This window comes from Musa acuminata, chromosome BXJ1-5, assembly GCF_036884655.1.
Source record: "Musa acuminata AAA Group cultivar baxijiao chromosome BXJ1-5, Cavendish_Baxijiao_AAA, whole genome shotgun sequence".
Lineage (NCBI taxonomy): Eukaryota > Viridiplantae > Streptophyta > Magnoliopsida > Zingiberales > Musaceae > Musa > Musa acuminata.
The window spans coordinates 10,291,281-10,306,190 of NC_088331.1; the positions used below are offsets into that span (position 1 = coordinate 10,291,281).

Genomic DNA, 14,910 nt, shown 5'->3' on the forward strand with positions numbered 1-14,910 from the left:
AATGACTAGACCCAAATCAAATAATTCAGAATAAAATTATCCAAAACTCAAATTAGAAAAGGCTAATTATAAGTTATCTTTAGTATTTCGATCTTTATATTTTAAAATATTATATTGATATTTTTATAGTTACAAAAGTAAAAAATTTAATCTTATTTCTCCTCGTGTTATCGACTATACTAACAGAAAATATTGCACCTACTGTCAAATGTAAAAATAACGTTAAAAATAGGTAATTCGTTACCTCATTTCTATCTTTGGCTTGATCTTCACATTCAACTTTATTATCCTCTTAGACACCCTATCCAACAATAGTGTTAGTGACGATAAACATCTCATGTATCATTTCATTTCTTCTACTTTGCTATCCTCTTAGACATCCTAACTCGTTAGTGGCATTGATAGCAATCCTTATATATTGTACTGTTTCATGTCTTTTGCTTCGCTATTCTTCCCAACGCCTTTAGCTTAGCATAAGGTCGGTGATTCTTTGCTGATCATGGCATCCCATATGAGATTCGAGCGTCGCCTCTAACCTCTATGAAGCCCAAGGACAAGGGCGACAAATACTATAGTAAAGTAGTAGAAATTAGAGTGCAAGAGATGAGAATCACCATCGACGCTTTCGTTGGGTAGGTCGTCCAAGAGAATAACGAAGTTGAAAAGGGGATAATGAAATAGAAGAAATGAAATGATGCAAGAGATAAAAGAAGTTGTCATCGCCGTTGGATAGATCATTCAAAAGAATAGTAAAATTGATGGGAGGACGAAGTCAGAAGGAGAGAGAATTATCTATTTTTAGTATTATTTCTGCACGTAAGCATGTCCGTTATCTTCCGAATCGATAATACGACCAGAAATTAGATTAAATATTTTATATTCATAACTATAGGAATATCGATATAACTTTTAAAATGTAAACCTGTGATGCTAAACGTAGCTAACCCGATTAGATAAGCCCATCAGATCTTGTGCACGAATCATAAAGCTTCGTAGCTCGTGATCTAGCGGATGTTCTATTGACTTGTTCCCGCCCTTCTCGCTCGCTCGCTCGCTCGCTCTCCCTCTCTCTCTCTCGTCCCCACCCTTCTTTCCTTCGGTTCTGTAGTCCATAATTACCGGAAGATTGCCAACGGGGATTCCTCCTCGTCTCTCTCCGCCCCGCGAATTTGGATCGAGGTCTCGTGCCGAGGGCGTTGCAGATGTCCTCAAATCCCACCCACCACTTCCGGAGGAGCCACCGGTACCCGTTGCCCAAGCACTTGCCCCATTTATTCCCTTCTTCGCCTCCCTCCCCTAATAAAAGATCGTTCTTTGAGCCGACTTGCTCCCCCCTCAGGGACTCTGATCTCCCCGGAAGGGCTTTCAAGCCTTTCAGGGGCGTCTTGGATGAAAATTCGACAAATTTGCGCCCCCACCCCCACCCCCCCAACCCCGGTTTGGAGTTATCGTGGTGATCTCGATCTGGACGTGTTGTTTTCCTGACCTTGACCTGTCGAAATTTCCAACCCCGTGTTGAAATTTTCCGAATTTTTGAGGATTTCAGGGCTCGGGTGCCGGAAATTTTTGATTCCTTTTGGTAAATTGGATGCTTTTTACATGCCTTTTCAGAAAAAAAGAAATGTTTGTAGTTTGTTGACGATAGAGCCTGGATTATGCCTGGAGATTTGAGGCTGTCGAGGAGAATCGAAGGTAACTCGAGTGGTGTTCTACGAAATGAGCTGCTTTCCTTGTTTTTCGAGGAAGAGCGCCGCAGAGGAGGATCTATCTCCGGTCGCACGCGTCGTTAAGGACAATGAACTGACAGAAAAGCCCGGTGAGTTTTCTGTTGCTTGCCACCATCATCTCGTGCTATTTCTTCGTCTGCTCTTTGATTCAAACTTAGAATTTTCACGTCTTTTTGTCTCCTTCGAATTTTTAGGTTAATTCCAGAATGCGTAGATCTTCCTTTTTCTTTTCTGTAAGGGAGGGGCACAGCAAGAATGGCTCATTTTTTATGTAAATTATGTGAAAAACACAACCAAATTACTACTGCATAACAGAAAACCCCAATTCAAAACATCGATATGCTATTTCGATAGCTTTGTGAATTGATCATCTGACATCTGAGAATTTATCTTCTGCAATCCAGGGATGACTAATTCACATCGGTTTCGTTCTAGAAATGTTGTAAATGGTACATCAGTCAAATGAAGTTCTACTTTGCCTTCATCAGGTGTGTAGAAGCATGCAAATTACAAACATAGAAATCGGTTGCCTATTTCACTTTATAATCGCGAGCTTTACCAGACACATTTAGCTAAGCGAAGGGCTCAATCTTTGACTCAATTGGGATTATGAACCATTGCAAGAAGCAGGTGTTACTCGGAATAAATTGCTTCTTTTGCTGCCAAGTCCAAACTCTAAATCATTTGCTTTCGGTGCCTGTCTTTATTTAGAATTGTACTCATAAAAGAGCTCGATAGAATTCAGAGAGGATTCTGAAGCATTGCCTCGGATTATGACTAGGCGACGGCAATCGATTTTTTTTTTTTTTTTTGGGAATCCCTTTGTCTAGGTTACATTGGTGTAATGTGACATTGATCAGATGTATCTCATTTTCTGTAAATGTAAAGTCAGTCTGTGACTCCTCATGCCTTCTCATAGTTTTGCTTGCAAACTTCTTCATTGTGCAGGGCATCCGACACAAAAGGCCTCGGTGGAAGAAGCTCAACAGGATGCTGGAAATGGAAGTATTGCAGCACAGACATTTACATTCCGTGAGCTTGCTTCGGCTACCAAGAACTTTCGACCCGAATTCCTCTTGGGTGAAGAAGGGTTCGGAAGAGTTTACAAGGGCTGCCTCGAGAATAATGGCCAGGTAAACACAGTTAAATCTATGATCTAGTCTTGTAGTAGCTTATTGTGACATTTGTAAGGTTAATTCTTACTCTGAGCCATATGGTTACTCATAAAATTCAAACTTTGGGGTATAGACTGTAGCTGTTAAACAACTAGACAGGAATGGGTACCAAGGCCAAGATTTTCTTGCTGAAGTAAAGGCGCTGAGTCTCCTCCAACATCAAAATCTAATCAAGCTTATCGGATACTGCGCCGATGGTGATCAAAGACTCTTGGTCTATGAGTATATGCCTACGGGCTCTTTGGAAGACCATTTGCATGGTACTGTCTTAACAATAGTTCGTTTTGTATTTTCGCATGCTGTTCTTCGTGGAATTCATCTGTTTCTTGCACGATTCCCGTCTGAAGACTACTGCTCTTTTCTATCATACCTATTGTCTTGTCCATGGAAACCTTGTGTTCTTCATTGTATGAATTATCTTGAACCATAGTTAGATAGGTGAATTTTCTTGAACCATAGTTGGTGCAAGAAAGCCGGGATGATGCTTCTAAAGTTGCTTAGGCTTAAAATATTTCCTTCGATAAGAGTAATAATAATCATTGTAAGCAAGTAATTTGATATGCTATTGCAGAAACCAGTAACATCATTTTTTCCTGTTTCCAGGTACCTCAGCTGATCAGAAACCTATAAGCTGGTATACTAGGATGAAGATAGCATATGGCACCGCTCAAGGTCTAGAGTTTTTGCACGAGAGCGCCGACCCGCCTGTGATCTACCGTGAGCTTAAACCATCCACCATTCTGCTCGACGAAGATTTCAACCCAAAACTCTCTGATATTGGGCTTGCAAAGGGGGACAAAGTCCATGTATCGTCGATGGTGATGGACACCAATGGCTACAGTTCACCTGAATACACGAGAACAGGTCAGCTTACCTTGAAGTCAGACGTCTACAGTTTTGGAGTCGTGATGCTCGAGTTGATCACGGGGAAGAGTGTCATGGACACGAATGAACCGAACCTTGTTGCTTGGGTATGAAATCAACCCTCCGAACGTAGATACGTGCTGTGGATCATCGAGTTTCAGTTTCGAGGACATGTTTATGTAAGATCTTATTTTGTTGCTGATTTCCGCAGGCGATGCCGATGTTCAGAGACCAGAAAAGGTTCCCGGAGCTCGTCGATCCACTTCTGCAAGGGGAGTATCCATCAAAAGGCTTGAGCCAAGCGGTGGCCGTCGCCGCGATGTGTCTCCAAGAAGAGGCTTCGGTGCGCCCGTTAATGGCTGATGTAGTCATGACGCTAAGCTTTCTTACGACAGAGTCGGCGGGCCCTCAAGTAGACTCTGCTCCGGCACCCAATTCACCACCACCGGAAGAAAGAATGGATTGATGCGGCAGAAGCAGATGAGGAAGAGTGAGTGAGGACTACGACTGTCGAGTTGCGGAGGCCATGGAGTGGTGTTCTTCTTCGAAATCAACACATCATAGGGAATAATCCTACCATGAGGAGTGAGGCCTTGTGGGATGGGTTTACCGAGCTTGTTGTTACTTGTCTGTGTGTTTGACTCTCTCTAATCACCACACAGCATGAGAGCGTATAAGATTTCAGGATATGTGTCGAAAAGTCTGCAATGATCTTGAATTAACATAAGGCGTGTGTGTTTACTCATGTCTATAAGAATAAATTCATGAAGAGATACTTCTATTAGGCCACCTGTGAGTGGCCGTAAGAGAAAAAAAGGAGGATATGAACTGTGATCTCAGCTAGTTCTATATGCAATCCTAGATTGGCCTTCTCCGATCAACTTGAATAGTTGCATGTTGGCATCGCATGTTGATCACAATAGGCAAATAGATTAAAGGATTATTATATATATTGGGTTTTTGACTCTTGATCTCAATAATTTTCACTCCAAGTAAACATATTTTTTTATAGAATTAATTATATATATATATTTATTTAAATTAATTATCTTTAATATTTTATTTTATTTTATTTTTTTAAAAATTATATTGGGATCCCTATATATATTGAAACATTTAATCATGTTTCTTCTTAGGCGAGGACTCTACTTACGGAAATATCGTAAAGTTTAACAAACACATGTTGACTCTATCTCACTTCGGTTTATCATTAAGTACACGAAGTATTTTCGTTAGTAGAATCGATGACATGAAAAGAAATGAAATTAAATGTTTAAAACCAAAGATAACTAATTAATTAGCCCCTCTTTGTATTATAAGCATATATTTTCTACTTGGGACTATAAATAATTGCACCAAAGCTATTGTTATTGTCATTATTATTATTCAAATAAATATTGTATTTCGCCCAGAGATGAAATGATACACCAAAAAGAAAAATAAATTGATACAGAAAAGCTCACCGGCCGGAGATCCGCCACCCAACTCAAGATTCACAAACGAACAAACAAGGATAGCCAATGCAAGATGAATGAGATGAGATCAGGGGAGGCCTCATCGTGGACTACCGGTTCGGTTGCAAGAATCGGACACCTGCTACCAATCGGCGGAGCGACACGGGAGGCTTCACTTCGACTTCTGCCGCCGGCCACCGTGCAGCTGATGGTCTGTCTGGTAGTAGACGACGTCCCCCTCGTCGCTCACAAAGTGATCGACTCTTAGGCTTCTAAGCAGAACGCCGAGCAGGTGAAATGGCAGCGGCCCGGATCTCTCGGGCTCTCTGTAGTACTTCCCCAGCACCGGCTTCGCGGCCGTGGTCTGAAACGGAGGATCAAGAAGGAAGTTAGTGTACCGGTCACGCTTCCGCGGAGGAAGAGGAAGAGAGGAAGGATGGATACTCACCGCTTCTACGAGATTGTAGTGTGGGATCTGAGGGAAGAGGTGGTGGATGACATGAGTCCCGATGTCATGGTGGATGTTGTTTATCCACCCGTAGTCTCTGTCGAGCGTCGTCAGTCCTCCTCGCAGGTAGCTCCATTCCTGCGAGATGGGGAGAAAGTGGTGTGAGCTGAGAAGGTCAACAGCTCACCTCGACCAGATTGGAACAGAGTCTCTCACCTCGCCGCGGTACCACGGAAGCTTTTGTCGGTGTCCATGGTGATGCAGGTAAGTCACCAAATCTAACCACATCACGAACACCTGATCCAGGCAATTGCAGATGCATCAGATTCAACGTCTACATGCAGGAGAATGCAACCATGATGCTGACCAAGTAGGGTACGCCGTAGAGTTTGAGCACCGGAACAGGGCCATACGCCCATGACAGACACAGAAGCGAGGCCGCCATGGCCGACCAGCAGACGGTGGAGACGACGACAACCTGCTGCTCGCCGGGGCGAAACAGTTTGCTGCTCGGCAGGAAATGAGAGCCTTCCTTCCCGGGGCTTCTCCTCCACTACGGAATCATGGCCGAGAAGAAATGGAGTTAGAATTCTTCGAGCGCGATCGACAAGGGTTTGGATCTCGGCGGACTCACCAGATAGACAGGGAAGGCAAACAAGGGGAAAGGTAACGTGAACCGCATCTTTCGGCTGGTGGAATCCATTTCTCTGAACGTCTTCTCACTCAGCTGCAGCAAAGAAGCAGGACGCTCTTGAGCAGAACAGAGAGAGACGGCTGTGTGCTGTTCTTGCAGCAAAACATCATACAGTGCAAACACAGAGCAATTGGAGCTAAGTATCATACTGACCGGGTGCCATGATTCATCCTTGTCTACGTTCCCATGGTTCTGGTGATGAGTCCTGTGGCTAATCCTCCTGCGACCAACCCCAACAAAGGAATTGGAAGGGAAGAATCACTTTCGATATCGGAATCAAGTGATTCCAACCATGAATACTAGAGATTAGGTACAAGCAACGCTTACCATCCATGATATGGCACCAGAATGATGGAGTGGAGAAGGTGTCCCACGACATTGTTCAGCAATGCACTGTTGGAGAAGCTCCCATGCCCACTGCCAACACAAGCGTTCTTAGTTCCTCCACTCTGAGCTCAATCAAGAAGAACGAGGTGGGTGTGTACCAGTCATGTCCGAGGACGAAGAGAGCCCAGAACATGGTGCCCTGGGCGAACCAGTAGAGAGGCCAGAAGGTCCAGCTGTCGAGAGAGGCAGCGGCGAGAGCGAGCAGGGCGACGACGACTGCGTCGCGGAGGACGTAGCTCATGGACCGCCAGGGGTCCTTCACCCAGCAGTGGCTGGGGATGGCCGCCCGGACATCGCCGATCCTGAAGGGCGGCGGCTTCCCGGACTGGACCTCCTCCGCCGCCGAGTCCTCGGGGTTCAATGCATCCACCTTTTGTTTCTTCGTCGGCGCCACCGTCTTCTTGAGCTCAGGGACGGCCGTGGACCAGGGCCAGATGTAGAGGAGGGAGATTCTTGGACGAGGGAAGGAGTAGGAGAGCCTCATGGCCGGCTAGCTGCTTCGCTTGGGGGTGGTGGAGTTTCGAAGGTTGCGTTGCGTACTTATGGCCGGTCAACCATGGTCTCTCTCTCTCTCTCTCTCTCTATTCACGTGGATGTGAAGCTGATTCACATGGTGATAAGCGGCATGAGACACGAGTAAAACGCGCCGGCCTCGGTGGAACACGAGAGATCATCGTGTGCGCATCTGTTCTCTGATACTTCCGACGAAAGTAGGAAGGAACTCGGAAGATTGCCTCCGGATGAGACACGTTGAATGTATGATCTAATTGAAATATCCTTCCTAACAATTATCTGATCAAACACGCAACCTAAATAGGATTAACCGTATCTGTTCATTATACGTAAGCCCATCAAGATAAAACGGTTGAGATCGTGCAAGGAGACACCTTCCCATTGATGGAACCGATTAAACACGCAACCTAAAAAGGGTTAACTGTTGCTCTTCATCACGTGTAAGGCCATCGAGATCAAAGATGTTGAGATCGAGCAAGAACAACCACACCTTCCCATTGATGGAAACGAGCTCCACGCTCACCGAACACCTCTCCCATTAATGGGAACGAGCTCACCGGCCATCGTTTGTCGCGGCCGTCACGGAACCAACCAATTTGGAGAATTTCTCACTAAAACGACAACCGGTCTTTCTCATGACAAGCCATTTGCGACTGCACCCGACCGTGACTGAAGTGGACTTCTTTTGCCGACACTCTAATAGTACATTTTAGTCGGTCTAATTATATTTTATATATATATAATTTATAATTAAATGAGATAATTTATAATTAGATCGATTAAAATATATTTTTAAAAATTATATTAAAATTTTTATATCTATGAAAATAAAATATTTAACTTTAATTTTTCTCTTGACGAAATTATTTACCATTAAACAAATATTCATTCTGCTTTATTTCGACTTATCACTAAGTATATATATATGATCGACATCATATGTTAAATATTTCACGTATAGGGATCCCAATATAACTTTTAAAATTGATACTAAAGATAATTAATTACAGAAATAATATATAATTAACGATCATTAGATTTTTGTGCCCTCACGGATGATTTATTCTCTAGGAAGACTATTAACAATATGCCACATAATTTTGTCAGCCTTACACATAGTGAACACGTTGACTCAAAAAATATCTAAGAATCTCATAAAATAATTTGTACGGTATCAACTCCCTACTTAATCTAGAGGGTTATCAAACCCTCTATAAAATAATTTAATTATACTAATTTATTCTAAAATTTTTGAACCCTATATCACTCTTTTTCTAATGTATTAATTTAAGAGTCAGATAGATCAGACTCAAATTCAAATCAAGATTGACTCTCAATCCTCCACATCTCGGTTAATCATATTCTACCTTAATAATATTGTAAGTTTTGATATCTCCAGACCTACCACTATCACTAATATTCATTAAAAAATAGAGACTAAATTACATGTGATCTTGAGCGGTATATATATGTGTGTGTATGTATATCACATGCTGCACACGCATACAAAACTGAACATTTAGCAGGATGATTGGAGAAATATATGTAATTAAATGCGGGTATTGGATGTAAATAAAGCTTTAGATGCTGTAATCGACGCTGGCCATGTGACATAACGTCCATTCACCACCACGAAGAGAGTTGCTTACTGCTCCATTCACCTCCTTGTTTTGTCTTGTGCTTGCAGTGTTCCAACCCCCACTCGTGCATGCGTGCGTAACATGGCATCGCGCGGGACGGAGAAGACGAAAAGATTCCATGGAGCTTGTGACAAGATTAATTGATTCCTAGGTCGAGGAAGCTGCTGGGGACCTGTGTGTATCACTATATAATCATGGATGGTCCATGATCCACGTGATCGACATGGCGATACTGTGCAAGATGGCACAGATGGCAACGCCGGCTGTCAGCAACAGCAGCTGTCCCCACGAAAGACACGTTCTCCATGCACGTGCAACACGCATCGGTCTTCGAACGAATGAACCGGCACAGCCACACGCGTGGTGATGGTGGCATTCGCATGCCCCCTCGTCGAGGATGAAGAAACTGTGGCTGCAATTTATTCCCTGATAGGCTGCCTGTTGTTGCATTTGGAAGCCAGCCGAAACTGGATGTAAGATTTTGCCTTTTCTTGTAGATAGGGAGTGACTCTGTCAGCAACTATAAGAAGCACAATAAACTCCCAAGACATGGAAACTCAAAATATTGCAGCTTTAGATAACCAGCAAAAGACAGGGTTAATAGGTTCTAACAAAAAAGAATACCAAGACCAGAGGAGCATGCTTAAGTGCCCTATAAATATCCGTAGATATTAAGTGCTATAAACTAACAACAAAAGTGTTATGGGTGATCTTCATATCTTGATCGTAACCAAATCCAAAGGACTTACAATTAGGATCATCATGCCTCGGTTCTGAATGCGGCGTCACTCTTGTGGACTTATAATGGAGAGGATCTGCATAAAGGAATATCAAACATTTACTGCACTATGTATGATGAGAACATTTTCAATATTCGAAATCCTATGAACGAAAGAATTGGTAAAGATTTCATAATTGCATATTAGGAAGTATGATGTACCTTTTCGGTAAAATCATGAAAAATGTGCTCTTCCATGGCATTGGTCAGTTGCTGTAAAATGTTATAGAATGAATTAAGGTTAGATATAAACAATATATAATTAATTAATTCAAATGTCAACGAGTGTTCAACTAGAACAGGAACAACAATAGTGATTTCATGGTGGCGAACAATTACATCTTCTGGGTCATCACTGCCATCGATTTTCTGAATTATCCTCCTTAGGTCTCCATTCCGTAAGGCCTCTCGTATTTCACTTGAGTTTGCTGCCAGTCAAAAATTGGCATGCAAAGGGTCATAAGTAAACTAGGACTCATGAGATACAGAAAAGGGAAGGAAGACAACATTTTGGACACCAAGTGTAAAAAGAAATTTCGTGCCAGACACTAGCTGAACCTCACAGAATATCAAATCATAGCAAAAAGAATCAGGCAACCCAACTAACAGGCTTACTCATTACATCAAACTTTAAAAGAATTAATCATTCTAGTCAGAAGAGGGCATCTGAACTTATATCACTGGTAAAAGTATGATGCTAACCGAAGCAGCTTTCCTGGTTGGCAAAATCATCAATTTGACAAAGAAGACCACAGTTTTGCTTCTACTCTTATAAGAAAACCAATGACTACAGTCTAGACAGTTTGAGTCATGGCTACCCAGAAAATCCAAAAAAATTCTGTAAGCTACCACACAGCAACTAAGAAATTAGTATTATGATAGTAGTGTTATATTTTAATTAAAAAAATTGCAGATTGAAACCTAAAATGGTTATGCAACAGAGAAGCAATAATCAAACCCTCAAGAACTTGATCTTGAATGTCCACTCGCTCAAAAACAATGAAGAAAAACTACAAAATTTTCATACGAAGACTACATATTGTCCTATGAATTATTTGTTCGTAACAACCAAAAATGATCATACACTCGATAATCATAGACAACACAACAAATGTTCCCTCTACTATAACCAAATAAACAAAGTGACCTCTCTACAAAACTTTGTTCAGATTGATTCCATGATTGTTATGTCCACCATTACTTATTTCCTCTCCCATTAATGGAAATGCTTCTCTAAAGATACACAATGGTTCTTCCCAAATCCCATGCCAATCATAGCCTAGAAAAATAGCTGCTTTCCAATTTTGAACTCTCATATTTTTAGCCACCTTAAATAAAGAGCTAAAAGAATGCTAACTGTCACAATATAATTATTAATCATGATAACTGAATTAACAATATAATATGACAGTAGAAGAATTTGAATGAGATTTACAACTAGGCATTACCTATCAACTGTAATCGTTCTTTATCAACAACCCAACTTGGATCATTGACCTCATATGATCGTTCAGGAAGCATCAAGTTTGCTGCATAAGACAGAGACATGGATATCCGTATAAGGTGAGCCACATGACAACTGACAAGTGATATACATCTACAGAATTAATGATAAAATTTAATACAAATATATGACAGCAAAGTTATCTGTAAATGACAAGTTTTTGGCGCACAGAAGAACGTAGGCAAGATGAGCCAACAAGCAAATACAGCATATCCAACAGGTTGTCAAATTATCAAAAAGCAGATTACCCTCGATAAAAATGTATGCATCGAAAGCAACTAAGAGAGGTAATAAAAAAGGTGTTTTGCCTAACACAGAAATTTTAATGATAAACTGCAACTGTCAATGTAAATCATATATGTCTAAACTTCTTGTGAAGTAACAGAAATCTTACGTGTTTCTTCCACTGAAGGCAATGGCTTTTTGCATGGATTTTCTGCACCAGTAAGATAAGAAAGAAACTTAGTCGCATGAAGAACACAAACTCAATGGTATGTCTTTATAATATATATGCTGCACCACAACCTCATAACTAATGTCAAGGCTCAAAACCATTACTTCAAGGAAATCATTGCAACAATTTCTTGACCTCATAACTAATGTCAAGGCTCAAAACCATTACTTCAAGGAATCATTGCCACAGTTTCTCGACTTCGTATGAGACAACAAAAGGCTAGATTTTTTTTTTTTAGACAATTATGGCTCATAAGTTAGTGGGAACACGAGAGAAACAACTAAACAAATGTCTCTGGTAAAATGGTCTATGTGCATCCAATCTAGTTTGGCAGTTTTAATACAAATATTGTATCCAGAGCAACACTTCAAATGAATGCCTGAGATGATCCAGATACATAAATTTGTTAAGTTTTCTCAAAATAACTTTTCATGCAGATCTATATATGTGTTTGGTATCAGGTACCAAAATATAATACAAATAGTTGCAGAAGTAGTACAAACATAAATTCGATGAATACATATGAAAGACATATCCAACTAATATACAATCTTTGGTGAATGCCTATAAAAGATATATCCAGCTAATTACAATCTTCCCGATTAGTTGCTGCTTTCTTTAGTAGTTTACATAGTACAAAAACCTCTATAATAAATTTTCATAATCCACAATATTCATTCAACCTAAATAGAAAATTTCAAAAAAAAAAAAGAGTGACCCAAAGTATGCGGCTCCTGCTATTTGGGATAATTAACACAAATAATCTTACTCTAGCAGGCAAAGAGAAACTTTACCACAACATCAAGGTCCCAAAAGGAGCTCTTCAACAAGACTCGAAATTCTTTTTTAAGGAATCCAAACAGAAACAATTAACACAGAGATAAAACAGAAAATCAAAAGTAAATAAATATTGAGTCATTTGTACCTTTATGTTTCTTGAAGCATGCCAAGGAACAACTGCATGCAAAAAAAGCAATATTTATATTAATAACTGTACAAAATTTGATAGGCATCAAAGTAAATAATAAACCGAAGGAAAATGACCCTAGAGTCACTGTTATAGATTATTCGAATAAATGCCTCACAAAAGGTTTAGATCCGGCTTGCATTGTTCTCTTAGCATGCAGCAAAAAAGTTAAATCAACATAGCAAGTTGTCTCTTATTGGAGTAAATCTGCCGCCTCGTATTTAACTCTACCCCTAGGGACAATTAATTTGGCATGTTACTCTGCAACCTTGTGATTGCTCTCACCTTAGGTTCAAGCATAACCAACAACAATCACACGATGGTAACGATGTCTTACCATGAACTCAATGCAGCGCAGATAGCATAACCTTCCGGTTGAGAGAAATCAAGCATCGAAAGAGTTTACCCTTTCGGAATTACTATGACAGGTGAAGGTAACTAAAAATAATCAAAGCTTCGGAGATAAAACCACATCCAACGACTCGCCCACATCATCATCATCACCCAAGAACAAAAGAAGAAAAAGAAAGAAAAAAACATCAATAAATTAACATCTTTTAGCCTACGCTACAGATAAGAACCACCGATGACTCTCCTAATCGATGCATTGTGACTAGATAAGGGGCAAGCGGAGAATGATGCGAACTTACTAGGGGACAAGGCAATTAGGGCACTTGTACTTGGATTGCGCTACGCGGCAGACCTCGCACTTCCGAGGAGGGGGACGAGAACCCATCTCTACTCTATTCTACACCCACCCCACTGCCCTTCCTCTTCGTCTCCGACTCGATCGGCGCACGACTTCCTTCACCTACCACAGAAAAAGAATCGACGGGCTTAGTGCCCGTGCTGGTGACGGCGATTCCGAAGCAAGGGGTTACAACAGAAGCAATTATATTGGGCTCTTAATGGGCCTCAAATGTTGTGGGCTTGTGATATAATCAGTCTTACCATCGAATTTGATCGTCAATCCGATATATATCTAAATTGATTTAAGTTTATTTCGTTTATTGGGTAAATATTTTTCCTAAAATAAAACTTGATCGAACCTATGTAGAAGACAAATGAAACATTAGGATGATGCTAACTCCGGTATCTCAACAGTGGATCTTCGTGGAGGAGGCGCTCGCGATAAATTCTCCATGCGTATTCTTCCGAGTAGAAGGCATGAAACACTTCTTCCAATGTCTTCATCACCTTCATCAGCATCACCAGCACCACAGCCCTCCGCTGCTGAAGGCAACAGCGGGGAGATAACAGTATCAAGTGGCACTGTCACCAGCACTGTCAAGGATGTGCAGCCGGTTCGGCATCACAGCCATCAAAAGGCAAGGAAGTTGGCTGAGGCCTGCTTCTCACTCTCTTGAACCTTGCATTGCTCCAAACCTTCCCACAAGCAAATCATTACAGCAATTATATATATGGATTGGGATGCACTTTGGACTTAGCAATTGTATCATACCTTCAAAGTTATGCTCAACAGGTTTGATCAAACTAAGCTAAAAATGCATATGGTTAATCTAACAAATGGGCATGAGAGTAGTCGAAGGTGTACGATACAATCTTATACTGCCAATTGTTATATTATACGAGAAAATCCTCCGTTTTGTTGAGGGAAATCCTTCCTCGACGTGAGACAGACCATAAGTTCTACACTATTGTCATACATATCCAAAAGCATTCAATTCAATTTCAGATTTGTCACAGTTACCTGTAGCAGAATGGGATCAAACAACTCACCTGTGCAATGTCCCCGAGTGTGATCTGCAACAGGAGCTATAGAAATCAGCTCACCCGAGTCACCAATAGCAAGATAGCTGCTTCCACCAGTTCATATCATACTGAACACATACGGATAACACTTGCTTTTCCTCATTTGATAGCCAGTTTTATCAGTATTTATGTCAATGTCGTAAGAAGAGATCCATATCAAACACCTTGGTGTATAACTCCGCTTCTCAAAGGGGTTTTTGCAGAGCCGTTCTATCATGGAGGACAGCATATCTACCACCCCTAATCCCACCTTCTCCAAGCATTTACCAAACTCTAGCAACGCCGGAAGAGATGCAAACCCGTCTCCGTCCACCCTTCCACCGGTATCCAACATCAAAATCCGATCTTGATCATCGTGATCGAGATCCTCAGGGTGGAAGCCGAGGGATAGAAGATTGTTGACCGGAAGCCAGTCAGATCGGAGGAAGGACTGCGATTCGGCGAGGGCGGAGGGGACGCCGTGGCGGGCAAGGTGGAAGAACCCGAAGTCGGACGCGGCGCGGAGAAGGTCACTTGGCGGGGGCTGATCTAA

General features: G+C 41.5%; 3 protein-coding genes across 5 annotated transcripts; 1 reads left to right on the forward strand and 2 right to left on the reverse strand.

Moving 5' to 3' along the window:
* The first annotated feature begins 1,131 nt into the window (after positions 1 to 1,131).
* On the forward strand, positions 1,132 to 4,688 carry LOC103984917 (serine/threonine-protein kinase PBL27). Its single transcript, XM_065182994.1, has 5 exons — positions 1,132 to 1,816; positions 2,676 to 2,860; positions 2,976 to 3,162; positions 3,506 to 3,873; positions 3,978 to 4,688. The coding sequence occupies exons 1-5, from the start codon at positions 1,717 to 1,719 to the stop codon at positions 4,230 to 4,232; spliced, it is 1,095 nt and encodes a 364-aa protein (XP_065039066.1). The 5' UTR covers positions 1,132 to 1,716; the 3' UTR covers positions 4,233 to 4,688.
* A 440-nt stretch (positions 4,689 to 5,128) lies between these two features.
* On the reverse strand, positions 5,129 to 7,408 carry LOC135673739 (fatty acid desaturase DES3-like). Its single transcript, XM_065182993.1, has 8 exons — positions 6,848 to 7,408; positions 6,690 to 6,779; positions 6,516 to 6,582; positions 6,303 to 6,395; positions 6,036 to 6,221; positions 5,885 to 5,965; positions 5,669 to 5,806; positions 5,129 to 5,584 (listed from the first exon to the last, which is right to left on the reverse strand). Exons 1-8 carry the CDS (start codon positions 7,231 to 7,233, stop codon positions 5,393 to 5,395), a joined length of 1,233 nt encoding a protein of 410 aa, XP_065039065.1. The 5' UTR covers positions 7,234 to 7,408; the 3' UTR covers positions 5,129 to 5,392.
* Positions 7,409 to 8,700: 1,292 nt separating this feature from the next.
* Positions 8,701 to 13,474, reverse strand: LOC135673741 (uncharacterized). Of its 3 annotated transcripts, none has more exons than XM_065182997.1 (8): positions 13,256 to 13,474; positions 12,564 to 12,595; positions 11,579 to 11,620; positions 11,129 to 11,209; positions 10,020 to 10,108; positions 9,843 to 9,893; positions 9,652 to 9,717; positions 8,701 to 9,422 (listed from the first exon to the last, which is right to left on the reverse strand). In XM_065182997.1, exons 1-7 carry the CDS (start codon positions 13,339 to 13,341, stop codon positions 9,688 to 9,690), a joined length of 411 nt encoding a protein of 136 aa, XP_065039069.1. In that variant the 5' UTR covers positions 13,342 to 13,474; the 3' UTR covers positions 8,701 to 9,422; positions 9,652 to 9,687. The 3 variants fall into 3 exon arrangements, with proteins under 3 accessions (XP_065039069.1, XP_065039070.1, XP_065039068.1); XM_065182998.1 differs by having other exon boundaries at positions 9,394 to 9,412; XM_065182996.1 differs by lacking the exon at positions 8,701 to 9,422 and having other exon boundaries at positions 9,453 to 9,717.
* Positions 13,475 to 14,910: the final 1,436 nt, after the last annotated feature.